Source organism: Gymnoscopelus microlampas (genome assembly GCF_963454915.1).
Source record: "Gymnoscopelus microlampas genome assembly, chromosome: 22".
Classification (NCBI taxonomy): Eukaryota; Metazoa; Chordata; class Actinopteri; order Myctophiformes; family Myctophidae; genus Gymnoscopelus; species Gymnoscopelus microlampas.
In genome coordinates, this window is record NC_139959.1 from 21,144,617 (window position 1) to 21,161,318 (window position 16,702).

The following is a 16,702-nucleotide window of genomic DNA, read 5'->3' on the forward strand; positions in this document are numbered from 1 at the left end:
ACTGCAGAGGACAGCCCAGACGCTCCTTATATGGAAACACACATCCTGTTATAAGGCTACATGTCGCTACTGTATCCACTCACACACAGACAGACGCTCAGAGCGCAGGGAGGAACAACTCCAATCACAACCGCTCATTCTAGTCGAGGATCCGTTATAAACCTGTAGCTTTTATTCCTGGATCATTGTTTCTGATCATCAGAGGATCCTATAACGTCGGACCAGCGCATTATATATTCTACTGATCATTATTTATTTGGTTCAGTGCAACAGATCGTCTCATAGGAGAGGGGATCTAGTCTGCTGTGACCTCTGAAGATCCCACCTGAATCCAGACACACCTTGCAGGATTTATTTATTTATTTTGCTAGAAAAAGGGAGATAAAAAAAACAAACAGAAAAATGCTGAAAAGTGGAGTAACCCCTCTGGCACTCTTTGTCAATGTGTTTTTCTTCACAACTCTAGTTGCAGGTGAGTTCCACAGAAATATGCCAGACTATTGAGAAAATAGTACTCTATTTGTCTACATATTTAAGGAAGGCAGTGGTGTAAAGTAACTAAGTACATTTACTCAAATACTGTACTTTACTGTATTCTTACTTTACTGTTGTATTTCCAATTTGCAATACTTTTACTTATACTCCACTACATCTCAAAGGCAAATATTGTACTTTTTACTCCACTATAATTATTTGAAAACTTCAGTTATATTGTAGATTGATTATTATTCAGATATACTTTGGCAATTTGAAAATAGCAGATCTACAATATAACAATATAGCACAACGCTTCACAAAGCAAAGGATTCTTAGACATTTTTTACTTTTGGTACTTGAAGTATATTTTGAATACCAGACTTTTACTTCTTACAGAGTATTTATATATTGCAATATTGATACTTTTACTTAAGTAAAAAATATGAATACTTTTTACACCTCTGCAGACCATTGAGAAAAGAGTAGCCTATTATTTGTCTACATATTTAAGGAAAGGTCATGTGCATTTTCCAGATCATGTTGGTCTATAATACATGAATCCTTGATTCAATGCACTGTTGTAGCAAATATTAGCTAGATCTAGAAGTCACGTAGACCTATAGCTATTTTATCTAATAGCTGCCCCTCTCATTGCATTTTGTATGACGTCTTATGCCATTTTGCAGGTTCCTATCCCAAGGCACAAAATGTCACTTGGCAATCTACCAACTTCAAAACGCTGCTTACGTGGGAACCTAAACCAACTACGGAGTATTCCTACACGGTAGAATTTTCTGTGTAAGTATTAAGTCATCTATAATGTCATTTTAGATTTAATAGGCTGACTAATTTTGAACAACAATAATTCAGCCATTTGTTTTCCCAGTCTTAAATGAAATCATGTGCACATCAGACTTGCCCAGGCAGGCAGTGACCTTGTGAGGGAGATTAATCCTCAAGATGGAGAGCGGTAGAGTGTGATGATGAGACTACCTTATTGATCCACTAAAAGCTTTTACTGGAATGTCCAGTTTAGGTCATAGATGTACCGTCACCTTCCTAACCAATTAAGCATCTCCTTTACCAGCCTTGCTAAATTAAGAGAAACCAAATCAATAGTGGAGGAATTGTCGGCTTCTTCATCTAAACTTATATAAATTGAGTCTTCTTCAGAGAAAACTTTTTTAGATTTTTTTGACTGGGAGCCAGTTATGTTTACAGTGTGCGGATTCTATTTATTTGTACCTGCCGTGGTCAGTTTGTCCTGCACCTGTTTTATAGCTCTGTTTTCCTTTGACCACTTAAACCCTATATGGTTGACCGGGCACTATGCTCAACGCTATATCTTCTGTTGTCTGTGATTGTGCGAGTTTGTCGATCTGCTATTTTCAGGGAAGCTTTCCTCACAATACGGATAGCTGGGCTTTAAGCTGTTAACTTAATCTAAGCCTAAGCATATTTTCCTACATCAGTTGTTTTTTGTTTTGTTTTTTGCATGGGCACGTAACACGATTTTTAAATGTTTTCCTCTGATCTTCGTTCATCCAGGGTCAACCAGGACCGCGAGAAGAACAAGTTCTGCATCCGAACCGCGGAGACCATGTGTGACCTGACCAACTCCCTGACCAAACTGAATGCCTCGTATTCAGCCGTTATCCTGTCGGAGCCCCCGCTGGGGGAGACCTCCGACCTCATCGAGTTCCCGCACACCCGCTCGGATCGCTTCTGCCCCTACACAGACAGTGAGTGTCACCCCACAAACATGTTGATACGCAGCCACATGGGTCCACAAACGTGCCTGTACGCAATGCATTCTTCTCTCTCGTGCCTAAAAATACCCCAGGACACATTCGAAGGCATTGTTTCACAACAGTTCAGTTCTGCTGCAGACAACACAAAAGATTCAACCTCTAGATTGTGGATGAGCACACAAACACAAACACCCATGCAGGGAATTCTGCATGCCAGCATAAACACATGAGACAAAGCAAACAAGAGTTTCTGTAAAAAAAAAAAAAGAAGACAAAAAAAGGCTTCCAATCTCTGATACCGATACTTGCATATCGGTCGATACAGAGTACTGATAAGATAACACATTTAGAAAAACATCTAGGAATAAGTAATAATTCCCTTAATAATGGTCCAAGTGTAACAGTAATGTAAATATTACAGTAAGAGTATAAGAGTATAAAACTGCAGTGCAGCATCACCTGAAGCTTTCAAAATACAAAATAATTGTTTACTGTAAATTAAATATCATGGACTGGCATACTCGCCGATTCCGATACCAGCATTTTAAGGCAGTATCGGCAGCTTGTATGATACTAGCAGCATCGATGTTGGAGCGACTCTAATCATCACAACCTTTGTTTCCAGCCGATATAGGTAGTCCTGACTTCAATATCGTGCAGGACCTCAAGATCGTGAAGGGCAAGAGGAAGATCACCCTGAACGTAAGCGACCCTTTAACGGCCCTGTCCAAAGACAACAGGCCGCTGACCATCCGGGACGTCTTCGGAGATGACCTTCAGTACAGGGTCACCTACAGGAAATCAAAGAGCACCGGCCAGGTGAGCGTTAATGAGTGTTCATTCTTACCTAGGCCTGCCCTGAAGAGCAAGACATTTTAGAACAGTGTTTCTCAATGTCGGGTCCAGGGACCACCAAGAGCACCACTTGTAGGTCTGTAACTCTGTCTCTGAGAGTGTACACATGGAACCAAATGGACCCGTAATGGTGCGTTCACACGGGCCGGATACAAAGATACCAAAATACACAGCATCTTTGTCGCTGTGCCGCTTTGTATCCGTGTTGCTCAATACGGTCGTTGGCGTCATCAATCATCATCATCGGAGCTGCAGTTGTAGTTTTGTATCTTTCTTTGTATCTGGAAGTTGAACCCAACTCAATTTGTCACTAGAGCTACAGCTACAGCTACAAACGTCGGATGTATCTTTGTCTTCATGCCGCTGGCTTCCATTGAAAATGAATGGTAGCATGTATCTTTTTATCTGCCCGTGTGAATGCACCATTAGGGTTCCACTTGTACTCTCAGAGTTGAATTACCACTGAGGATTTTACAGTGTAGATTGTGATAAAAGGTTGAGAATTAACTATTATAGGACATCATTATAAAGCTACTTTTGAGTACTGAGAAAAGTAGTATATAAATCTAAGGTATGATTATTATTATTATTCAAAGCAAGCAGAGAGATGCTTCCTCTCAAGCAAGCAGAGATTTCTTTCCAGACGCAAAGGGAAGGACTCTTGTAAACATTTCGTCAGAGCTGTGGGGGGTGCAATGATGTTTCTTTTCCTGTAAAGCCGGAGGAAGTCCTTTTTCTACATGGAAGATGAAAATAGAAAGCTACTATCTGATTAGACCTGCTTTAGCAAATTGAATTGTTTTAAATTGACATTAAATTCAGGAGACCCTTTCCAGTTTCAACAATTTAGGGCATTAAATTGCATGCTATTGTAGTCTGTCTGTCTGTCTCTCTATCTAGTATAGCATGTACTGTATATACAAAAATAAAAACAACAATAATTAATAGGAGATAAGCCTATATGCTTTTGAAGTGTTACGTACATGCTATGAAGTGTTAAATCATACTGTATGATGGTGTTATGCGGCAATTGTGATGCATTGTGTATCTTTAGTTTGGCTATTTGTGACAATTTGTGATAATTTTTTACTATAAATCTCGCCCAAATTATGGACGCCATGCAGGTTGAAAGTGGTTTTAGTGTCTAACCATTGTGTGTCCTTCCGCAGAAACAACATACCTCCAAGTCCAGTGTGATTGAGCTGCCGGGATTGGACAAAGGAGAGAGCTACTGTTTCCAGGTGCAGGCCTTCATCCCCAGCCGCACGAATGGCAAACAGCTGGGCATGTTGAGTCTTCCCAAGTGCTCCCACAATGACAACACGTCCTTCTTTGAAGGTAAGGAGGAGGACCACATGAACCACTTAAGCCTCAAACCACTAGACCTGAGTTGGCTTTCTACTTGGACCACTTTCTCCCCCCATCTCTACACTCTTTGCCAAAAATCTACAAGCTCATAAAAACTTTGAAGATTTTGGAAACTTTTGGGAAACTTCTACAGTAATTCTCTCAGGATCATGCAGAGCTCATGAGTTTCCATAAAAGGGGAAGTGGACGCTTTCGTCATCCATCGAGTCCATTGTAGAGGAAATGCATTTAGAGAGGGGAGAATTCCCCATTATGGATGTTGCAACCAAGCGAATATCGGATCAGGTTTTAGCCCCATCCGACCGCTATTGACTTCCATTATAAAGCTTGAGTTTAATATTTCAAAAGAATGTAAACCATATGTGAAAACAATGCGTGGAGATGCTTCTCTGGCCTGCTGGCAGTGTGCACAAGAAATGTGGCGCTGATCCCATGCGGATCTCGAGATTCACATGAATCCATTTTTATTTTCCTGGAAATTACAGTACTTCTGAAGAACTCAGGTTATTTTATATTACTAGACTTTCACAATCATTATCAGGAGTCACATTTCTGAACCCCTCACCGGCTTCGAATGCTATCAATGCATTGAATGGGAGATTATCACGTTTTATCAGACCATTGAATGGGCGAAGTAGGCGAGCTACCGTCTACCCCGCGATTTGTCAGACCATTCATTGGGCGTAATCAGGAGCTACTGACCTACCGACGGAGGCGGAGCAGTCCCCACAACAATATTTACGATTCTGTCCATATCGGTACATAACTCGAACGGCGCTGAGTAGGCACAGGCGAGGGTCGCACCGCTCCGGACGGCAACTCAGTCGCCTTAGCTCCTTCGGTGGCCCGTCGCGGGGCTCCACCTCGCCTGAGACTGCGCGCCTCCGTCATGGTCCGAAACCGAAACAACCAAAACCAAAACCGAAACTAAAGTATTTAAGTCATCTCCGTCGGTAGGTCAGTAGCTCCTGATTACGCCCACTGAATGGTCTGATAAATCGCGGGGTAGACGGTAGGTCGCCTACTTCGCCCATTCAATGGTCTGATAGAACGTGATAATCTCCCATTCTATGCATTGATAGCATCCGAATCAGGTGAACCCCTTCGTACATAGCAAAATCCTCTACGTTAGCTCAAGTCTGAGAGTGCTAAAATGGACCCCCAATAGTGTAGTAGGCTAATGGATCTCCAAGGGCCATTATTACGCTCTCAGAGTTAAGTTAACGTGGAGGATTTTGCTTTAAATCAGAACATCAGATGAAGTATAAATTAATTAAACTCGCTGTCCCTGCTTAATAGGTTATATTTTGTACAGAATGTTCTAGACTGTAATCTTTTACAAAAGTTGGGGCGGAGGGAAATCTAGAGCCACTGCTGTGTGCTGATGAAAACCAGTGCTGGGTTATAATGTGAAATTAAGGAGGGGACAGATAAAGATGCTTTCAGCACTTTTCTGATGAGCTCCGGTGAAAAGGTTGCCTCGCCCAAATATTTTATCCAGGTGATAAGACATCGTCTCTGTCGGGTGGAAACCTCACATGTCCAAAACTGATACTTTTCAGGATTCAAATTCAAAAGTAGCAAAAGTAGTAGATCGACAAGCTCAAATTTCGAGCTGGCCAGATCTGATACTTTTGATGCTTTTGACGCTGTAGTGTGATCAAGTAGGGCATTCATTTACGAAAAAACATGCAAAGTTAAAATATGGAGATAAGAGGATTCTGCCCGACAGCAACGATATGAAACTGTAGTTATAATTGAGGAGGTTCTTCCACACACACACACACACGCATGCAAGGACGCACACACATACACACACACACGATCAGAGTTAGGTCAGCAGTTCTTTCAATGGTCAACGGGAAGTTGAGCGTGGGAGTAGATGAGTCGCTCAACACTCTGTTTGGACAAAATGAATATGATGCTACTCAGCAATTGTCCCTGAACGTACGTGTGTGTGTGTGTGTGTGTGTGTGTGTGTGTGTGTGTGTGTGGGGGGGGGGGGGGGGGGGGGGGGAACTTGGTGAACTTTGTGAATGTGCGTGTAGTTTATACTCGTCAGCAGCATGTGTGCAACCACATTTTTCAGTCTAATCAATACTTGCACATATAACCATGAGTTAAAGAGAATATTTATGTTTACAATTCACATTTTTTTACATATCGTAGTTATAAATTCAGCTCCACGCTCGTTTAACTACTTACGCCCAGTATACTTTGTTGTATGCCGGATAGCAAAAATAGCCGATCTACAAGCTCACAGCGTCACTCGATGCGACACGTTATGAGCTTTTAGATATGCCAATAGATTTGCCGTTTTCCTGATTTCTTTTGCCTATAATGCCCAACATGGGCAACACAACTTAGATCAAAACAACTTGAAAGTAGTTCAAAATAACTTCAAAGTAGTTCAAAACAACTTCAAAGTAGTTCAAGACAGTCAGTTTAAAATATGTTCTTCGTGTCTGTCTTACAGAGTTCTTGAAAGTAGTTCAAAACAACCTGAAAGCAGTTTAAAGACAGTCAGTTTAAAATACTTTCTCCACGTCTGTTCTTGAAAGTAGTTAAAAACAACTTGAAAGAACAACATTTTAGATTTATGTGTTGGCTACAGTATTCTACAAGCTCACAGCGCGTCACTTCGTGCTGCGCTGCGAGCTTGTACATCTGCTATTTTTGAACGTTTTTTGAGAAATCTTGAAAGCGTGACAACTACTGATTTAGAAGGTATTTGTAATAGTTGAAAGTAGTTTAAAGACAGTCGGTTTAAAATATTTCTCCGCGTCTGTCTTGCAGAGTTCTCGGTCGGTGTGATCGCCGGTGGCATCCTCCTCATCCTGGCTGTGGTTCTGACCATCATCGGCGTGGGCGTGTGCTGCGTCAGGCGCACGAGGAACAACAGAGACAACCCAAGGAAGGTGGAAGTGGAGCCTCTGAACGTGTGATCCAGAGCACGCCTGTCCGCGTGTGCACGTACGCCACGCACATTTATGGGAATGTACAAGGTACAGCTGGACTGGACCCAACCATTGGGAGGAATTGGGCGGGGGTGGTGGGGAGGGGGGCACAGCCCCCAGGTCGACATTCCACTGTCAACACACTGGAAGTGAAACCTAGTTTGTTTTGTTTTTTTGTTTCTGGGAAACAACCTTAATGAATAGCCTATGTTAGACATATGTAATGCTCATTGAATGCTGCAGAAAGACACGGACCAGGGGAAAGTACTGTATATGCAGTATATATCGTTGTCGGGCAGAAACCTCTTATCTCCATATTCTGACTTTTGAATGTTTTTTTTTGTAAAAACGAACGCCCTACTTGATCATACTACAGAGTCACACAAAAGCCTCAGAAGTAGCAGATCCACAAGCTTGAAACACAGCGCGAAGCGACGAGTTTTGAGCTTGTAGATCTGATACTTTTGCTACTTTTGAATTTGAATCCCGAAAAGTAACAGTTTTGGACATAATGAGGTTTCCACCCAAAAGAGACGAAATATATGATTCAATCATAACACTCCACAACTATTTATGAGATTTATTGCACAAATGCTGCTCGGGGCCGGAACTATATTCTATTTTTTTTTTTGGTGACTGGTACTACTTCTGCTGATTTTGACTTTTGATAAACTATATTAACCGTATTTATTTATTATTTCCATTTTCCTTGTGGTTTCTATAACTTGAAATGAATGTTGGGAAAATAGAGTATAATGATTGTGGGAGACTGGTGAACGATTACACTATTATGCGAAATCAAAAGCTAGTATATTTTATTTTTGTATTAAGATTGCTAATTTATTGTGTATTACCTGCCGTTTGTAAATGTTTTTATAGATATATTTTATGCTTCAAAGGAGCTTTGGGGATCAGTTTGTTATTTGCTTAAAAAATGTTAAGAATATGTTATTCATGAGTGTATTATTTAAATCTTCACAGAAACTACAAAAACAAAAAAATTGTTATGTACGTTATCTGGATATGTGAACACTGTAAAATGATCATGTTTGATGTTTTATATCACTTTAAGTAGATGACAAACTAGACCATAATAAAATACTCAAGAAATGAAGAATTCTCCACTTTCCCTTTGTGTTTCAATTTAATCTGACATTTTTTCATCGCGGCAGAGCTTTCTTGGCTTCATCAAAATCCAACACTTGTTACATAATCAAGAAGGAGTGTTATTCTAACCAGACTCCCTCCTTTATGTTTAATAACAGATTTTAATCAGCATTCCCATGATAAAACAAACAAACAAACAGCTCACTGTTGCCCTCTGCAGGTCACCGGTGAGATTATTCACATAGTAAGGTGTGTTCCCTGAGAAAAATGTTTCTTTGAGGTTTGGCGAGATTAGTGCAATGAAAAGAGACATGCTAAATGTTTGTATCTGTGCTCCACACACACACCCACGTGCGCGCACACACGCACGCACGCACGCACACACACACACACACACACACACACACACACACACACACACACACACACACACACACACACACACACACACACACACACACACACACACACACACACACACACACAGTCTGTCAAGTACTATAGAGCAGTGGTTCTCAAAGTGGTGTTCGGGGCCCCCGAAAGGTTAAGCATCCCCAGCATAAGCATCACAATCAGTTTTAACCACTGTCTTCAACCATATTTTATGCTTTGGCTATTCAAAAAAAAGCAGATCTACAAGCTCTGTGAGCTTGTCTTCTTGGGTTCCCTGGCACAAAATCTGTTCAGATGGGGGTACCGCAGCCAAATACAGTACATATCATTTTGGGGGGTCCTTGACATGAACATTTTTGAGAACCACTGAGTGAAATGTGTTGTCAAATAATATCTCAGAGTTTCCGTTTAGCCATTTGTGCCCGGTAGACACACTTGCCATCGGTCTGTAAGAAGCTGACGGTCATTTGCTGCACCGTGACCTCAAAGTAAGCCAGTCCTCCGGACGTGTTGTTGGCCGGGCTGGAAAACTTCTGCCAGGAGCGTGGAACGCTGTCCCTGTGATGGGTGGAGGGGTCGCTGGCCATCCCACTCCCACTGACCACGTAGGAGCTCCCATCATCCTCTCTGATGAACTGTTGAAGGTACAGAGTAGAGTGGACTGTTCTCACACACATGCACTTTGGTTGAACCCAGGTTTGACTGTAAGCTCATTTTAAACTTTTAAAATGACCATAAGGGTAGGGTGATGAATAATTAAAAGTGATACAGCGTTATAATGATCTCTTTTTGGGGCGGTGTAACCGCCCCCTATAAGTGAGTTTTGGACACTGACCAATCCTGCACCGTGATTGGCCAATAGTCTACAACGCAGTCTACAACCCTAACCCTTCCACAGTCAATGCAAATCTATACTTTTGCAAAGTCAGCCAATCACATTACAGCTAGTGTCATCACCACTAGCTGTAATGTGATTGGCTGACTTTGCAAATTCAGGACTGTGATTGGCTAGCGAAACACATGACACATGTGCAGCCCTATGAATAGCAGTATGGACTTAAAAAAAAGTCATTCATCTTTTTTTTTAAGTGAGTCATGTTGTGATGACCACACACCGCCCACTTCACACTGGGTGTGATTTTTGGGGCGGTGTAGCCGCCCCCTATAAGTGAGTTTTGGACACCGACCAAAAAATTTGTGTACCCCCTAACCCTTCCATTGTTAATGAAAATCGATACTTTTTTCATATCAGCCAATCACATTACAGCTAGAGTCATCACCACTAACTGTAATGTGATTGGCTGACTTTGCAAATTCAGGACTGTGATTGGCTAGCGAAACACATGACACATGTGCAGCCCTATGAATAGCAGTATGGACTTTAAAAAAAGTTGTTTATCCTTTTTTTTAAAGTGAGTCATATTGTGATTTTTTTTAGATTGAACACCTAAAAAAACACTCACAACACAAGGCTTCGATTTGGTTGTACAAGAACAAAAAAAACTAGAAAGTACTGTTCCTGAAGAAACAGTGTGGGATCGCTAAGAATGTTGCAGGTATTGAGTATTGATAGTGTTAGTAGTGTTATAGGTTTGAAAAGTTTGAAAGGTTTGAAAGGTTTGAAGGGTTTGAAGGGTTTGAAAGGTTTGAAAGGTTTGAAAGGTTTGAAATGTTTGAAAGGTTTGAAAATTTGAAAGGTTCAAAAGGTTTGAAAGGTTTGAAAGATTTGAAAGGTTCTAAAGGTTTGAAAGGTTTGAAAGGTTTGAAAGGTTCTAAAGGTTTGAAAGGTTTGAAAGGTTTGAAAGGTTCTAAAGGTTTGAAAGGTTCTAAAGGTTTGAAAGGTTTGAAATGTTTGAAAGGTTTGAAAGGTTTGAAATGTTCTAAAGGTTTGAAAGGTTCTAAAGGTTTGAATGGTTTGAATGGTTCTAAAGGTTCTAAAGGTTCTAAAGGTTTGAAAGGTTCTAAAGGTTCTAAAAGTTCTAAAGGTTTGAAAGGTTCTAAAGGTTTGAAAGGTTTGAAAGGTGTGAAAGGTTTGAAAGGTGTTAAAGTATTAGTGTTAAAAGTTTTTATAGTGTTGGCAGTGTTGAATAGTTTAAAATGTATTTTTTTAGGGTAAAACAGTGATAGCTAGGTTCTAATAGGCGGTTGCTAGGGTCTAGTAGGTGGTTGCTAGGGTCTAATTGCTAGGGTAAAACAGGTGGTTGCTAGGGTAAAACAGGCGGTTGCTAGGATCTAATAAGCGGTTGCTAGGGTCTAATAGGTGGTTGCTAGGGTCTAATTGGTGGTTGCTAGGGTAAACCAGGTGGTTGCTGGGGTAAAACGGGTGGTTGCTAGGGTAAACAGGTGGTTGCTAGGGTAAACAGGTGGTTGCTAGGGTGTAATACGTGGTTGCTAGGGTCTAATAGGGGGTTGCTAAGGTTTAATATGCAGTTTATATGGTCTAATATGCGGTTGCTAGGGTACAAAAGGTGGTTGCTAGGGTACAAAAGGTGGTTGCTAGGGTAAAACGGTGGTTGCTAGGGTGTAATAGGTGGTTGCTAGGGTATAATAGGTGGTTGCTAGGCTCTAATATGGTGTTGTTAGGGTATAATAAGCAGTTGCTAGGCTCCACTGTGGCTAAATAGCATTTCTCCATTGAAATGAATGGGATTGTTTTAGCAGTAAAAAGTGAAATATCTCTAAAAGTACAAATTATTTCAAAAATTCAAATGGTAGCCAATATGTCCTAAGTAGGCTGAACGTTATAGAGTTGGAACGGAGTTTCTAGCTAAAAGTATGAATTTCCCCATTGAAATGAATGGGCTTTTTTTTTAAGTAAAAAGTGCAATATCTCTAAAAGTACAAATTATTTCAAACATTTGAATGTAAGCCGACATGTCCTGAGTAGGCCGAACGTTGAAGAGTTGGAACGGAGTTTGTAGCTAAAAGTATGAAGGACTAGTTAGGTGCCAAAAAACAGGGGTGACATAAATAAAGATTGACAATAACAGTAGTGTGATCGCTTTAGCGATCCCACAATGAAGGGAACTTGAACTTCTATTACCAGTTGTGTTTAAATTCTTGAGTTGTTGTATAAGGCTACCAAGTTCAAAAGAGCCACTCCGTCCGTCAATGTTTTATAATTTCTCCATGTGAACATGGAGACATTATATGTATCATTATATGTATAATATGTATGTATATAATTATATGTACATTGTATGTATGCGGCATTGAAATCAATTCATTACAAAAGAGTAATATGCTGTGAGAATACAACACATGGTAGGCTAGTACACACCTGCAGATCATGATCGTGGCCGCACAGGTAGACGGTGACGGCATATTTCTTCAGCAGGGGTCTGAGACGGTCCACCAGACACTGGGACGGACCGTGGTGGCCGATGGACCACACAGGGTAGTGACCAGCCACCACCACATACTCTGACCTGTCACATTGTCACAATTTAGCAACCAGACACTCTCCCAGAGTTGACCATTATTAATCACTTTCGATCTGGCATATCCCTATTATGAGCATGTCATTATAGGTGAAACTTACCACAAAGTACATAGGCATTAAGTGGTTAGAAGCCAAAGTAGTTCAGCATACAGTAAATCGTTGCTTATCTCCACATTCTAACTTTTTGTGTTTTTCGTAAATTAATGCCCTGGTCCACGTTTTGAGCTTGTAGATCTGCTACTTTTGCTGTTTTTGAATTTGAATCCTGAAAAGTTACAGTTTTGGACATATGAGGTTTCCACCCGACAGAGACGATACAGTATATGACATTACATTACGTACACTTCAATCATATATCTCTGAAGTTGGGAGTTTGCTATACTGTTGCACTTCAATAGTGAGTTGATGTAGTGCAGTGCTAAGATGGTGGAATAAACAATGCATTCCAGTATCATCTGGAATGCTGACCTGTCATCAACAGCAACGTCAATTAGAAGCCGAAGACAGAAGACTTGTTTGGGGATAAGAATCAGAGCCAAACAAATGAGGAGTCAGCACAATGTGAGCTTTGTTCCTTGTGGTTGGTACCTTGGCAACATTAATATCAGCACACCAGCTCATGTGGTCTAATCCCTATTATGGGTACCTTAACTGAGCTCATGTCAAACTATTTAAATGACATATTGGAGAACACCCTGTTAAAGAGAGAGCATGGCAGGAACAATGCCTGCTGTCAGCGCCACACCTAGCTCTCATTTCTGTCCTGATTTATCAACATAAACCTGCAATCATGTCCCCCACACAAGTGGCCATACTGTAGCTGAATGGGTAGAGAGGCCGCCTGGGGAAGCAGAAGGTCCCAGGTTCCATTTCCAGTCCCGGCAATGTGTTTATGTGTCCCTGAACAAGACACTTAACCCCCAACTGCCCCCAAGTCTGACCACTTAGGCAGCAATCAGCTGGGTGAGGCTATTTTTGCAAAACAACATTTTAAAATAAAAAAAATCCCAAAATAGGGATCAACAATTAATTGAAAGTGGTTTTAAGTGTTGCCTCATGGTGCATATTACACGTCCACCAGATACCTTTTACCTAAATACCTTACACCTGATGATGGTTTCATGTGTTGTAACTCTTACATGAGGGTGTCACAGTCACAGGAATCATTGGAATGTCCATGCAAGTGTTCAGAAACTCGCCGGTCATTTTGGGATCTTGAATAAAAAAGCCCTAGAATCTGTCACGCTCTTTGGTTGCAGATTTAAACCACAATTCTTTGCTTTCTTTCCCTCTCGAGCGTGAAAGAATGTAAGTCTGTGGTCAGTAGTCATTTAGCCCAGCAGTAATCCTTTGTTTGTAGTTTCACCAAACTGGCGTCACGGACAGACAGACAGGCACAAAGTGCACCCAGAAAGCACTGTGTTCTGCCTACTTGTGTGGAACAAGGCACAGAGTGGGTCAGTTGTGTGTGTGCCAAAACAACACGTCTCCAGTGTGTTAGTAACAATGTTATCTATCTAGATTATGGATCCTGTTTCATGGCCTCACTACAAATCTATGTGCTGACTTAAGCCTGAGTTATACTTGATGTTATACTGGTGTCGTGCACCGATGCGACGCAGGGTGAACTTGAACTTGATCTTTCGGTGTGCAACACAGCATGCAACCAAGTTATAAACCCGGCATTAAAGTGTTCTGGGCCAGCAGTTCTTATCCCCAGAACGGACCTCCTGACCTAACAGATACAAAGGGCCCTAGACATTTTTCTAAGGGCAGCGTTAATGGTGTGTGACCAGAAGGTCAAGGTCAACAACCGTTCAAATCCCCCATGGGTGATTTTTGAGTGGTGCCAGCCACTCCTACACTTGACCGCGTGTGTGGGACTGTCTGTCCGTCCGTCCGTCCGTCCGTCCGTCCATCCGTTTGAGCACGGCCTCAACAGCTGCAGCTGATTGCAACACAAGGATGCAACCAGTTACACTAATTCAAAGGCACCAATCTCTTCACACTGGGTGTGATTTTTGAAAAGCTGTGTGGAGAATTTGAACGCAAAGAAACTCTTTCCTAACACCTTCAGCCGAGACGGAATAGTGCAAGTTAAGGTGGTCGCGCCTTTGCGAGCTTCACCCTCAAGGCTACGGAATACTCTCCCTTAGCCCTCAGAACTGTGAACTCTGTGGACATCTTCAAAAGACTGTTAAGGACTCACCTGTTCAAACAGGCTTTCACATAGCTCCTTGTGATGACAGCTCTGTGTGTTGAGACATCTCCCTTAATTAGTTTGTTTTCTTTAACTCTTTTTGGTTGATTTGTTATACCAGAGGTTCGCCTACGTTACGCCGATCCGACCGATATGTCTGAGTCATACTGTATAGTGTCGGCGGCTTTGAGTCCCTTTTGTGCTCATATATATCTCTATCTGTCTGTCTACCTGTGCCCCTTTTATGCCCATATATGGAGATCCCCGATCTCCATCATAGCCATAGTGACATGCCTATATGTGGGTATCGGGTTTGTTTATGGTTATGTCTGAGTCAGAGTGACGTCAGAGGTCCGCCGGTCGGCCAGTCCTCCCTTAAGGCAATCTTAATATAATAGGATGGTGATTGTTTTATTCTGTCTTTGATTACTTTATTGATTGATATGCTTGTGAAGCACTTTGTGACTATCAATGTCTGTGAAAGGTGCCCTACAAATACATTTTACTTACTTACAATATTCATGACTCATTCATGATTCATTTGACATCAACTCACAGGATATGTCATTTCCCGGCCCATTATTGTTGTAGAAGAGTGGGTGATGTATTGAAGATGGTAGGCTTCTGTAGATCTGTACATTTTCTTAATACAATCTTACCACAGATTAGGCTCTTTTTAAAAAAAGGCTAATGCATCATTACTAATTGCTTAATATCTGCAGTACTTTGATTTAGTCTCTGCTACCACCTAGTGGCACCGGCCGGGATAGTCCTGCTCGTCTGTTCAGTGTAACAACATGGACCAGGGAGACTTACTTGGCGTTTGCCAGTGTGTCACTGATCCATTCCCACTGCTTCTCTGCTGCTTTAGGATCCTGAGGTCCTTTAGGCTGCAGTTCATCATAGGTGTTCCCACACAGTATCACCGTGTCAATCATTAGGACAGACACCGACACGTTGGTGTGTGGAACGGTGAACAGCAGGTCATAGTAGAGGGCTGGGTAGTTCCTACCAAGCAAACACAGTAGGTTAGTAGAGGTGGTCATAGGACCACAATGGAAACAAGTCCCCAGGACTTGTTTGTGTTGTCCTATTCAAATCAAATCAAACTTTATTTATATAGCACGTTTACAACAGCGAGCTGACCAAAGTGCTGTACATGGTTAAAACAATTCACAAGCATCAAAACAAAAGAAAAACATCAACAGATAATATGCATTAACACGTAGCAAAATGTGCACAAAGTTAAAAACAAATGAGGTAAACTCAAATGCAATTAAAGCCAGGGAAAACAGATGGGTTTTAAGTAGGGCCCAATTGACTGGGTAGATCTGATAGGGAGAGGCAGACTAGTCCAGAGTCAGGGGACCGCAGCTGCAAACGCACGGTCACCTCTGCTCTTTTTATTAGTCTTATGAACGACCAGCTACAGCTTGTCAGCAGACCTCAGAGCCCAGGCTGGGATGTAAGGTTGCACGAGCGCAGAGAGGATTGGCGTAGCCAGCCCAATGTCTGACTGTACCACATGCTGTTTACATTTATAACTAATAAAGTATTCATTCAATCAATCAATCAAAAACCCGACATCCCTATTTTGAGTATACCATTATAGGCAAACATTTAAACATTTTTTAATAGTAAATAGCAGATCTACAGGCGCACAGCGCATTGCGAGGCATTGTGAGCTTGTAGATCAGCTATTTTTTACAGACATATCTTATGGAACAGAACTCTGTTGCAACCACCTGGGTGTGCACCTGGGTCCCCTGCATGGGTAAACCAAGCATCTAGTGCCCAGGGGAATCCCCCCACCCCTCATCCAAGGGAGAACATTTTGCCTTCTATTCAACATCATCTCTATATGGGTGCTCACTAATGCTCTGCTCACTATGGCAGTGGTTCCCAAACTGAGGGTCAGGATCATTTTGGGGGATGCCCTGATGATTTGCTTAATGTGCAACATTGTTTTCACATTCAACAGCAAACAAACATACAGTGTATAAAGCTATCTGCACATTTCTAAAGTGACAATTGAATGACTTTTGAGACCTTTTTAATACCTCTAAAAGGAAATAATAATGAAAATAAGACCATTATCACGTCAAAAGTAACCAAAAACTAAACTATAAAAACTGTTAAACATTGGCCAAAT

General features: G+C 41.5%; 2 protein-coding genes across 2 annotated transcripts in view; one reads left to right on the forward strand and one right to left on the reverse strand.

The window, feature by feature from the left end:
* The first annotated feature begins 86 nt into the window (after nucleotides 1-86).
* On the forward strand, nucleotides 87-8,525 carry f3a (coagulation factor III, tissue factor a). Its single transcript, XM_084049275.1, has 6 exons — nucleotides 87-472; nucleotides 1,164-1,275; nucleotides 2,026-2,219; nucleotides 2,854-3,047; nucleotides 4,253-4,421; nucleotides 7,248-8,525. Exons 1-6 carry the CDS (start codon nucleotides 403-405, stop codon nucleotides 7,394-7,396), a joined length of 888 nt encoding a protein of 295 aa, XP_083905401.1. The 5' UTR covers nucleotides 87-402; the 3' UTR covers nucleotides 7,397-8,525.
* Nucleotides 8,526-9,072: 547 nt separating this feature from the next.
* LOC311039401 (tartrate-resistant acid phosphatase type 5-like) overlaps nucleotides 9,073-16,702 on the reverse strand; it is a 31,882-nt gene continuing 24,252 nt past the window's right edge. The window contains exons 4-6 of the mRNA XM_084049274.1: nucleotides 15,367-15,558; nucleotides 12,189-12,336; nucleotides 9,073-9,543 (exon numbers count right to left, since the gene is read on the reverse strand). Of these exons, the coding sequence (XP_083905400.1) occupies nucleotides 9,304-9,543; nucleotides 12,189-12,336; nucleotides 15,367-15,558 (580 nt within the window). The 3' untranslated portion in view covers nucleotides 9,073-9,303. The remainder of the gene's footprint in view (nucleotides 9,544-12,188; nucleotides 12,337-15,366; nucleotides 15,559-16,702) is intronic.

Excerpts from the sequence above, each read along its gene's own strand:
- f3a (XM_084049275.1), top strand. The coding sequence starts at position 403 with ATGCTGAAAAGTGGAGTAACCCCTCTGGCACTCTTTGTCAATGTGTTT. Across the intron at positions 473-1,163 it reads CTTCACAACTCTAGTTGCAG|GTTCCTATCCCAAGGCACAA; the intron begins GTGAGTTCCACA and ends GCCATTTTGCAG. Across the intron at positions 3,048-4,252 it reads AATCAAAGAGCACCGGCCAG|AAACAACATACCTCCAAGTC; the intron begins GTGAGCGTTAAT and ends GTCCTTCCGCAG.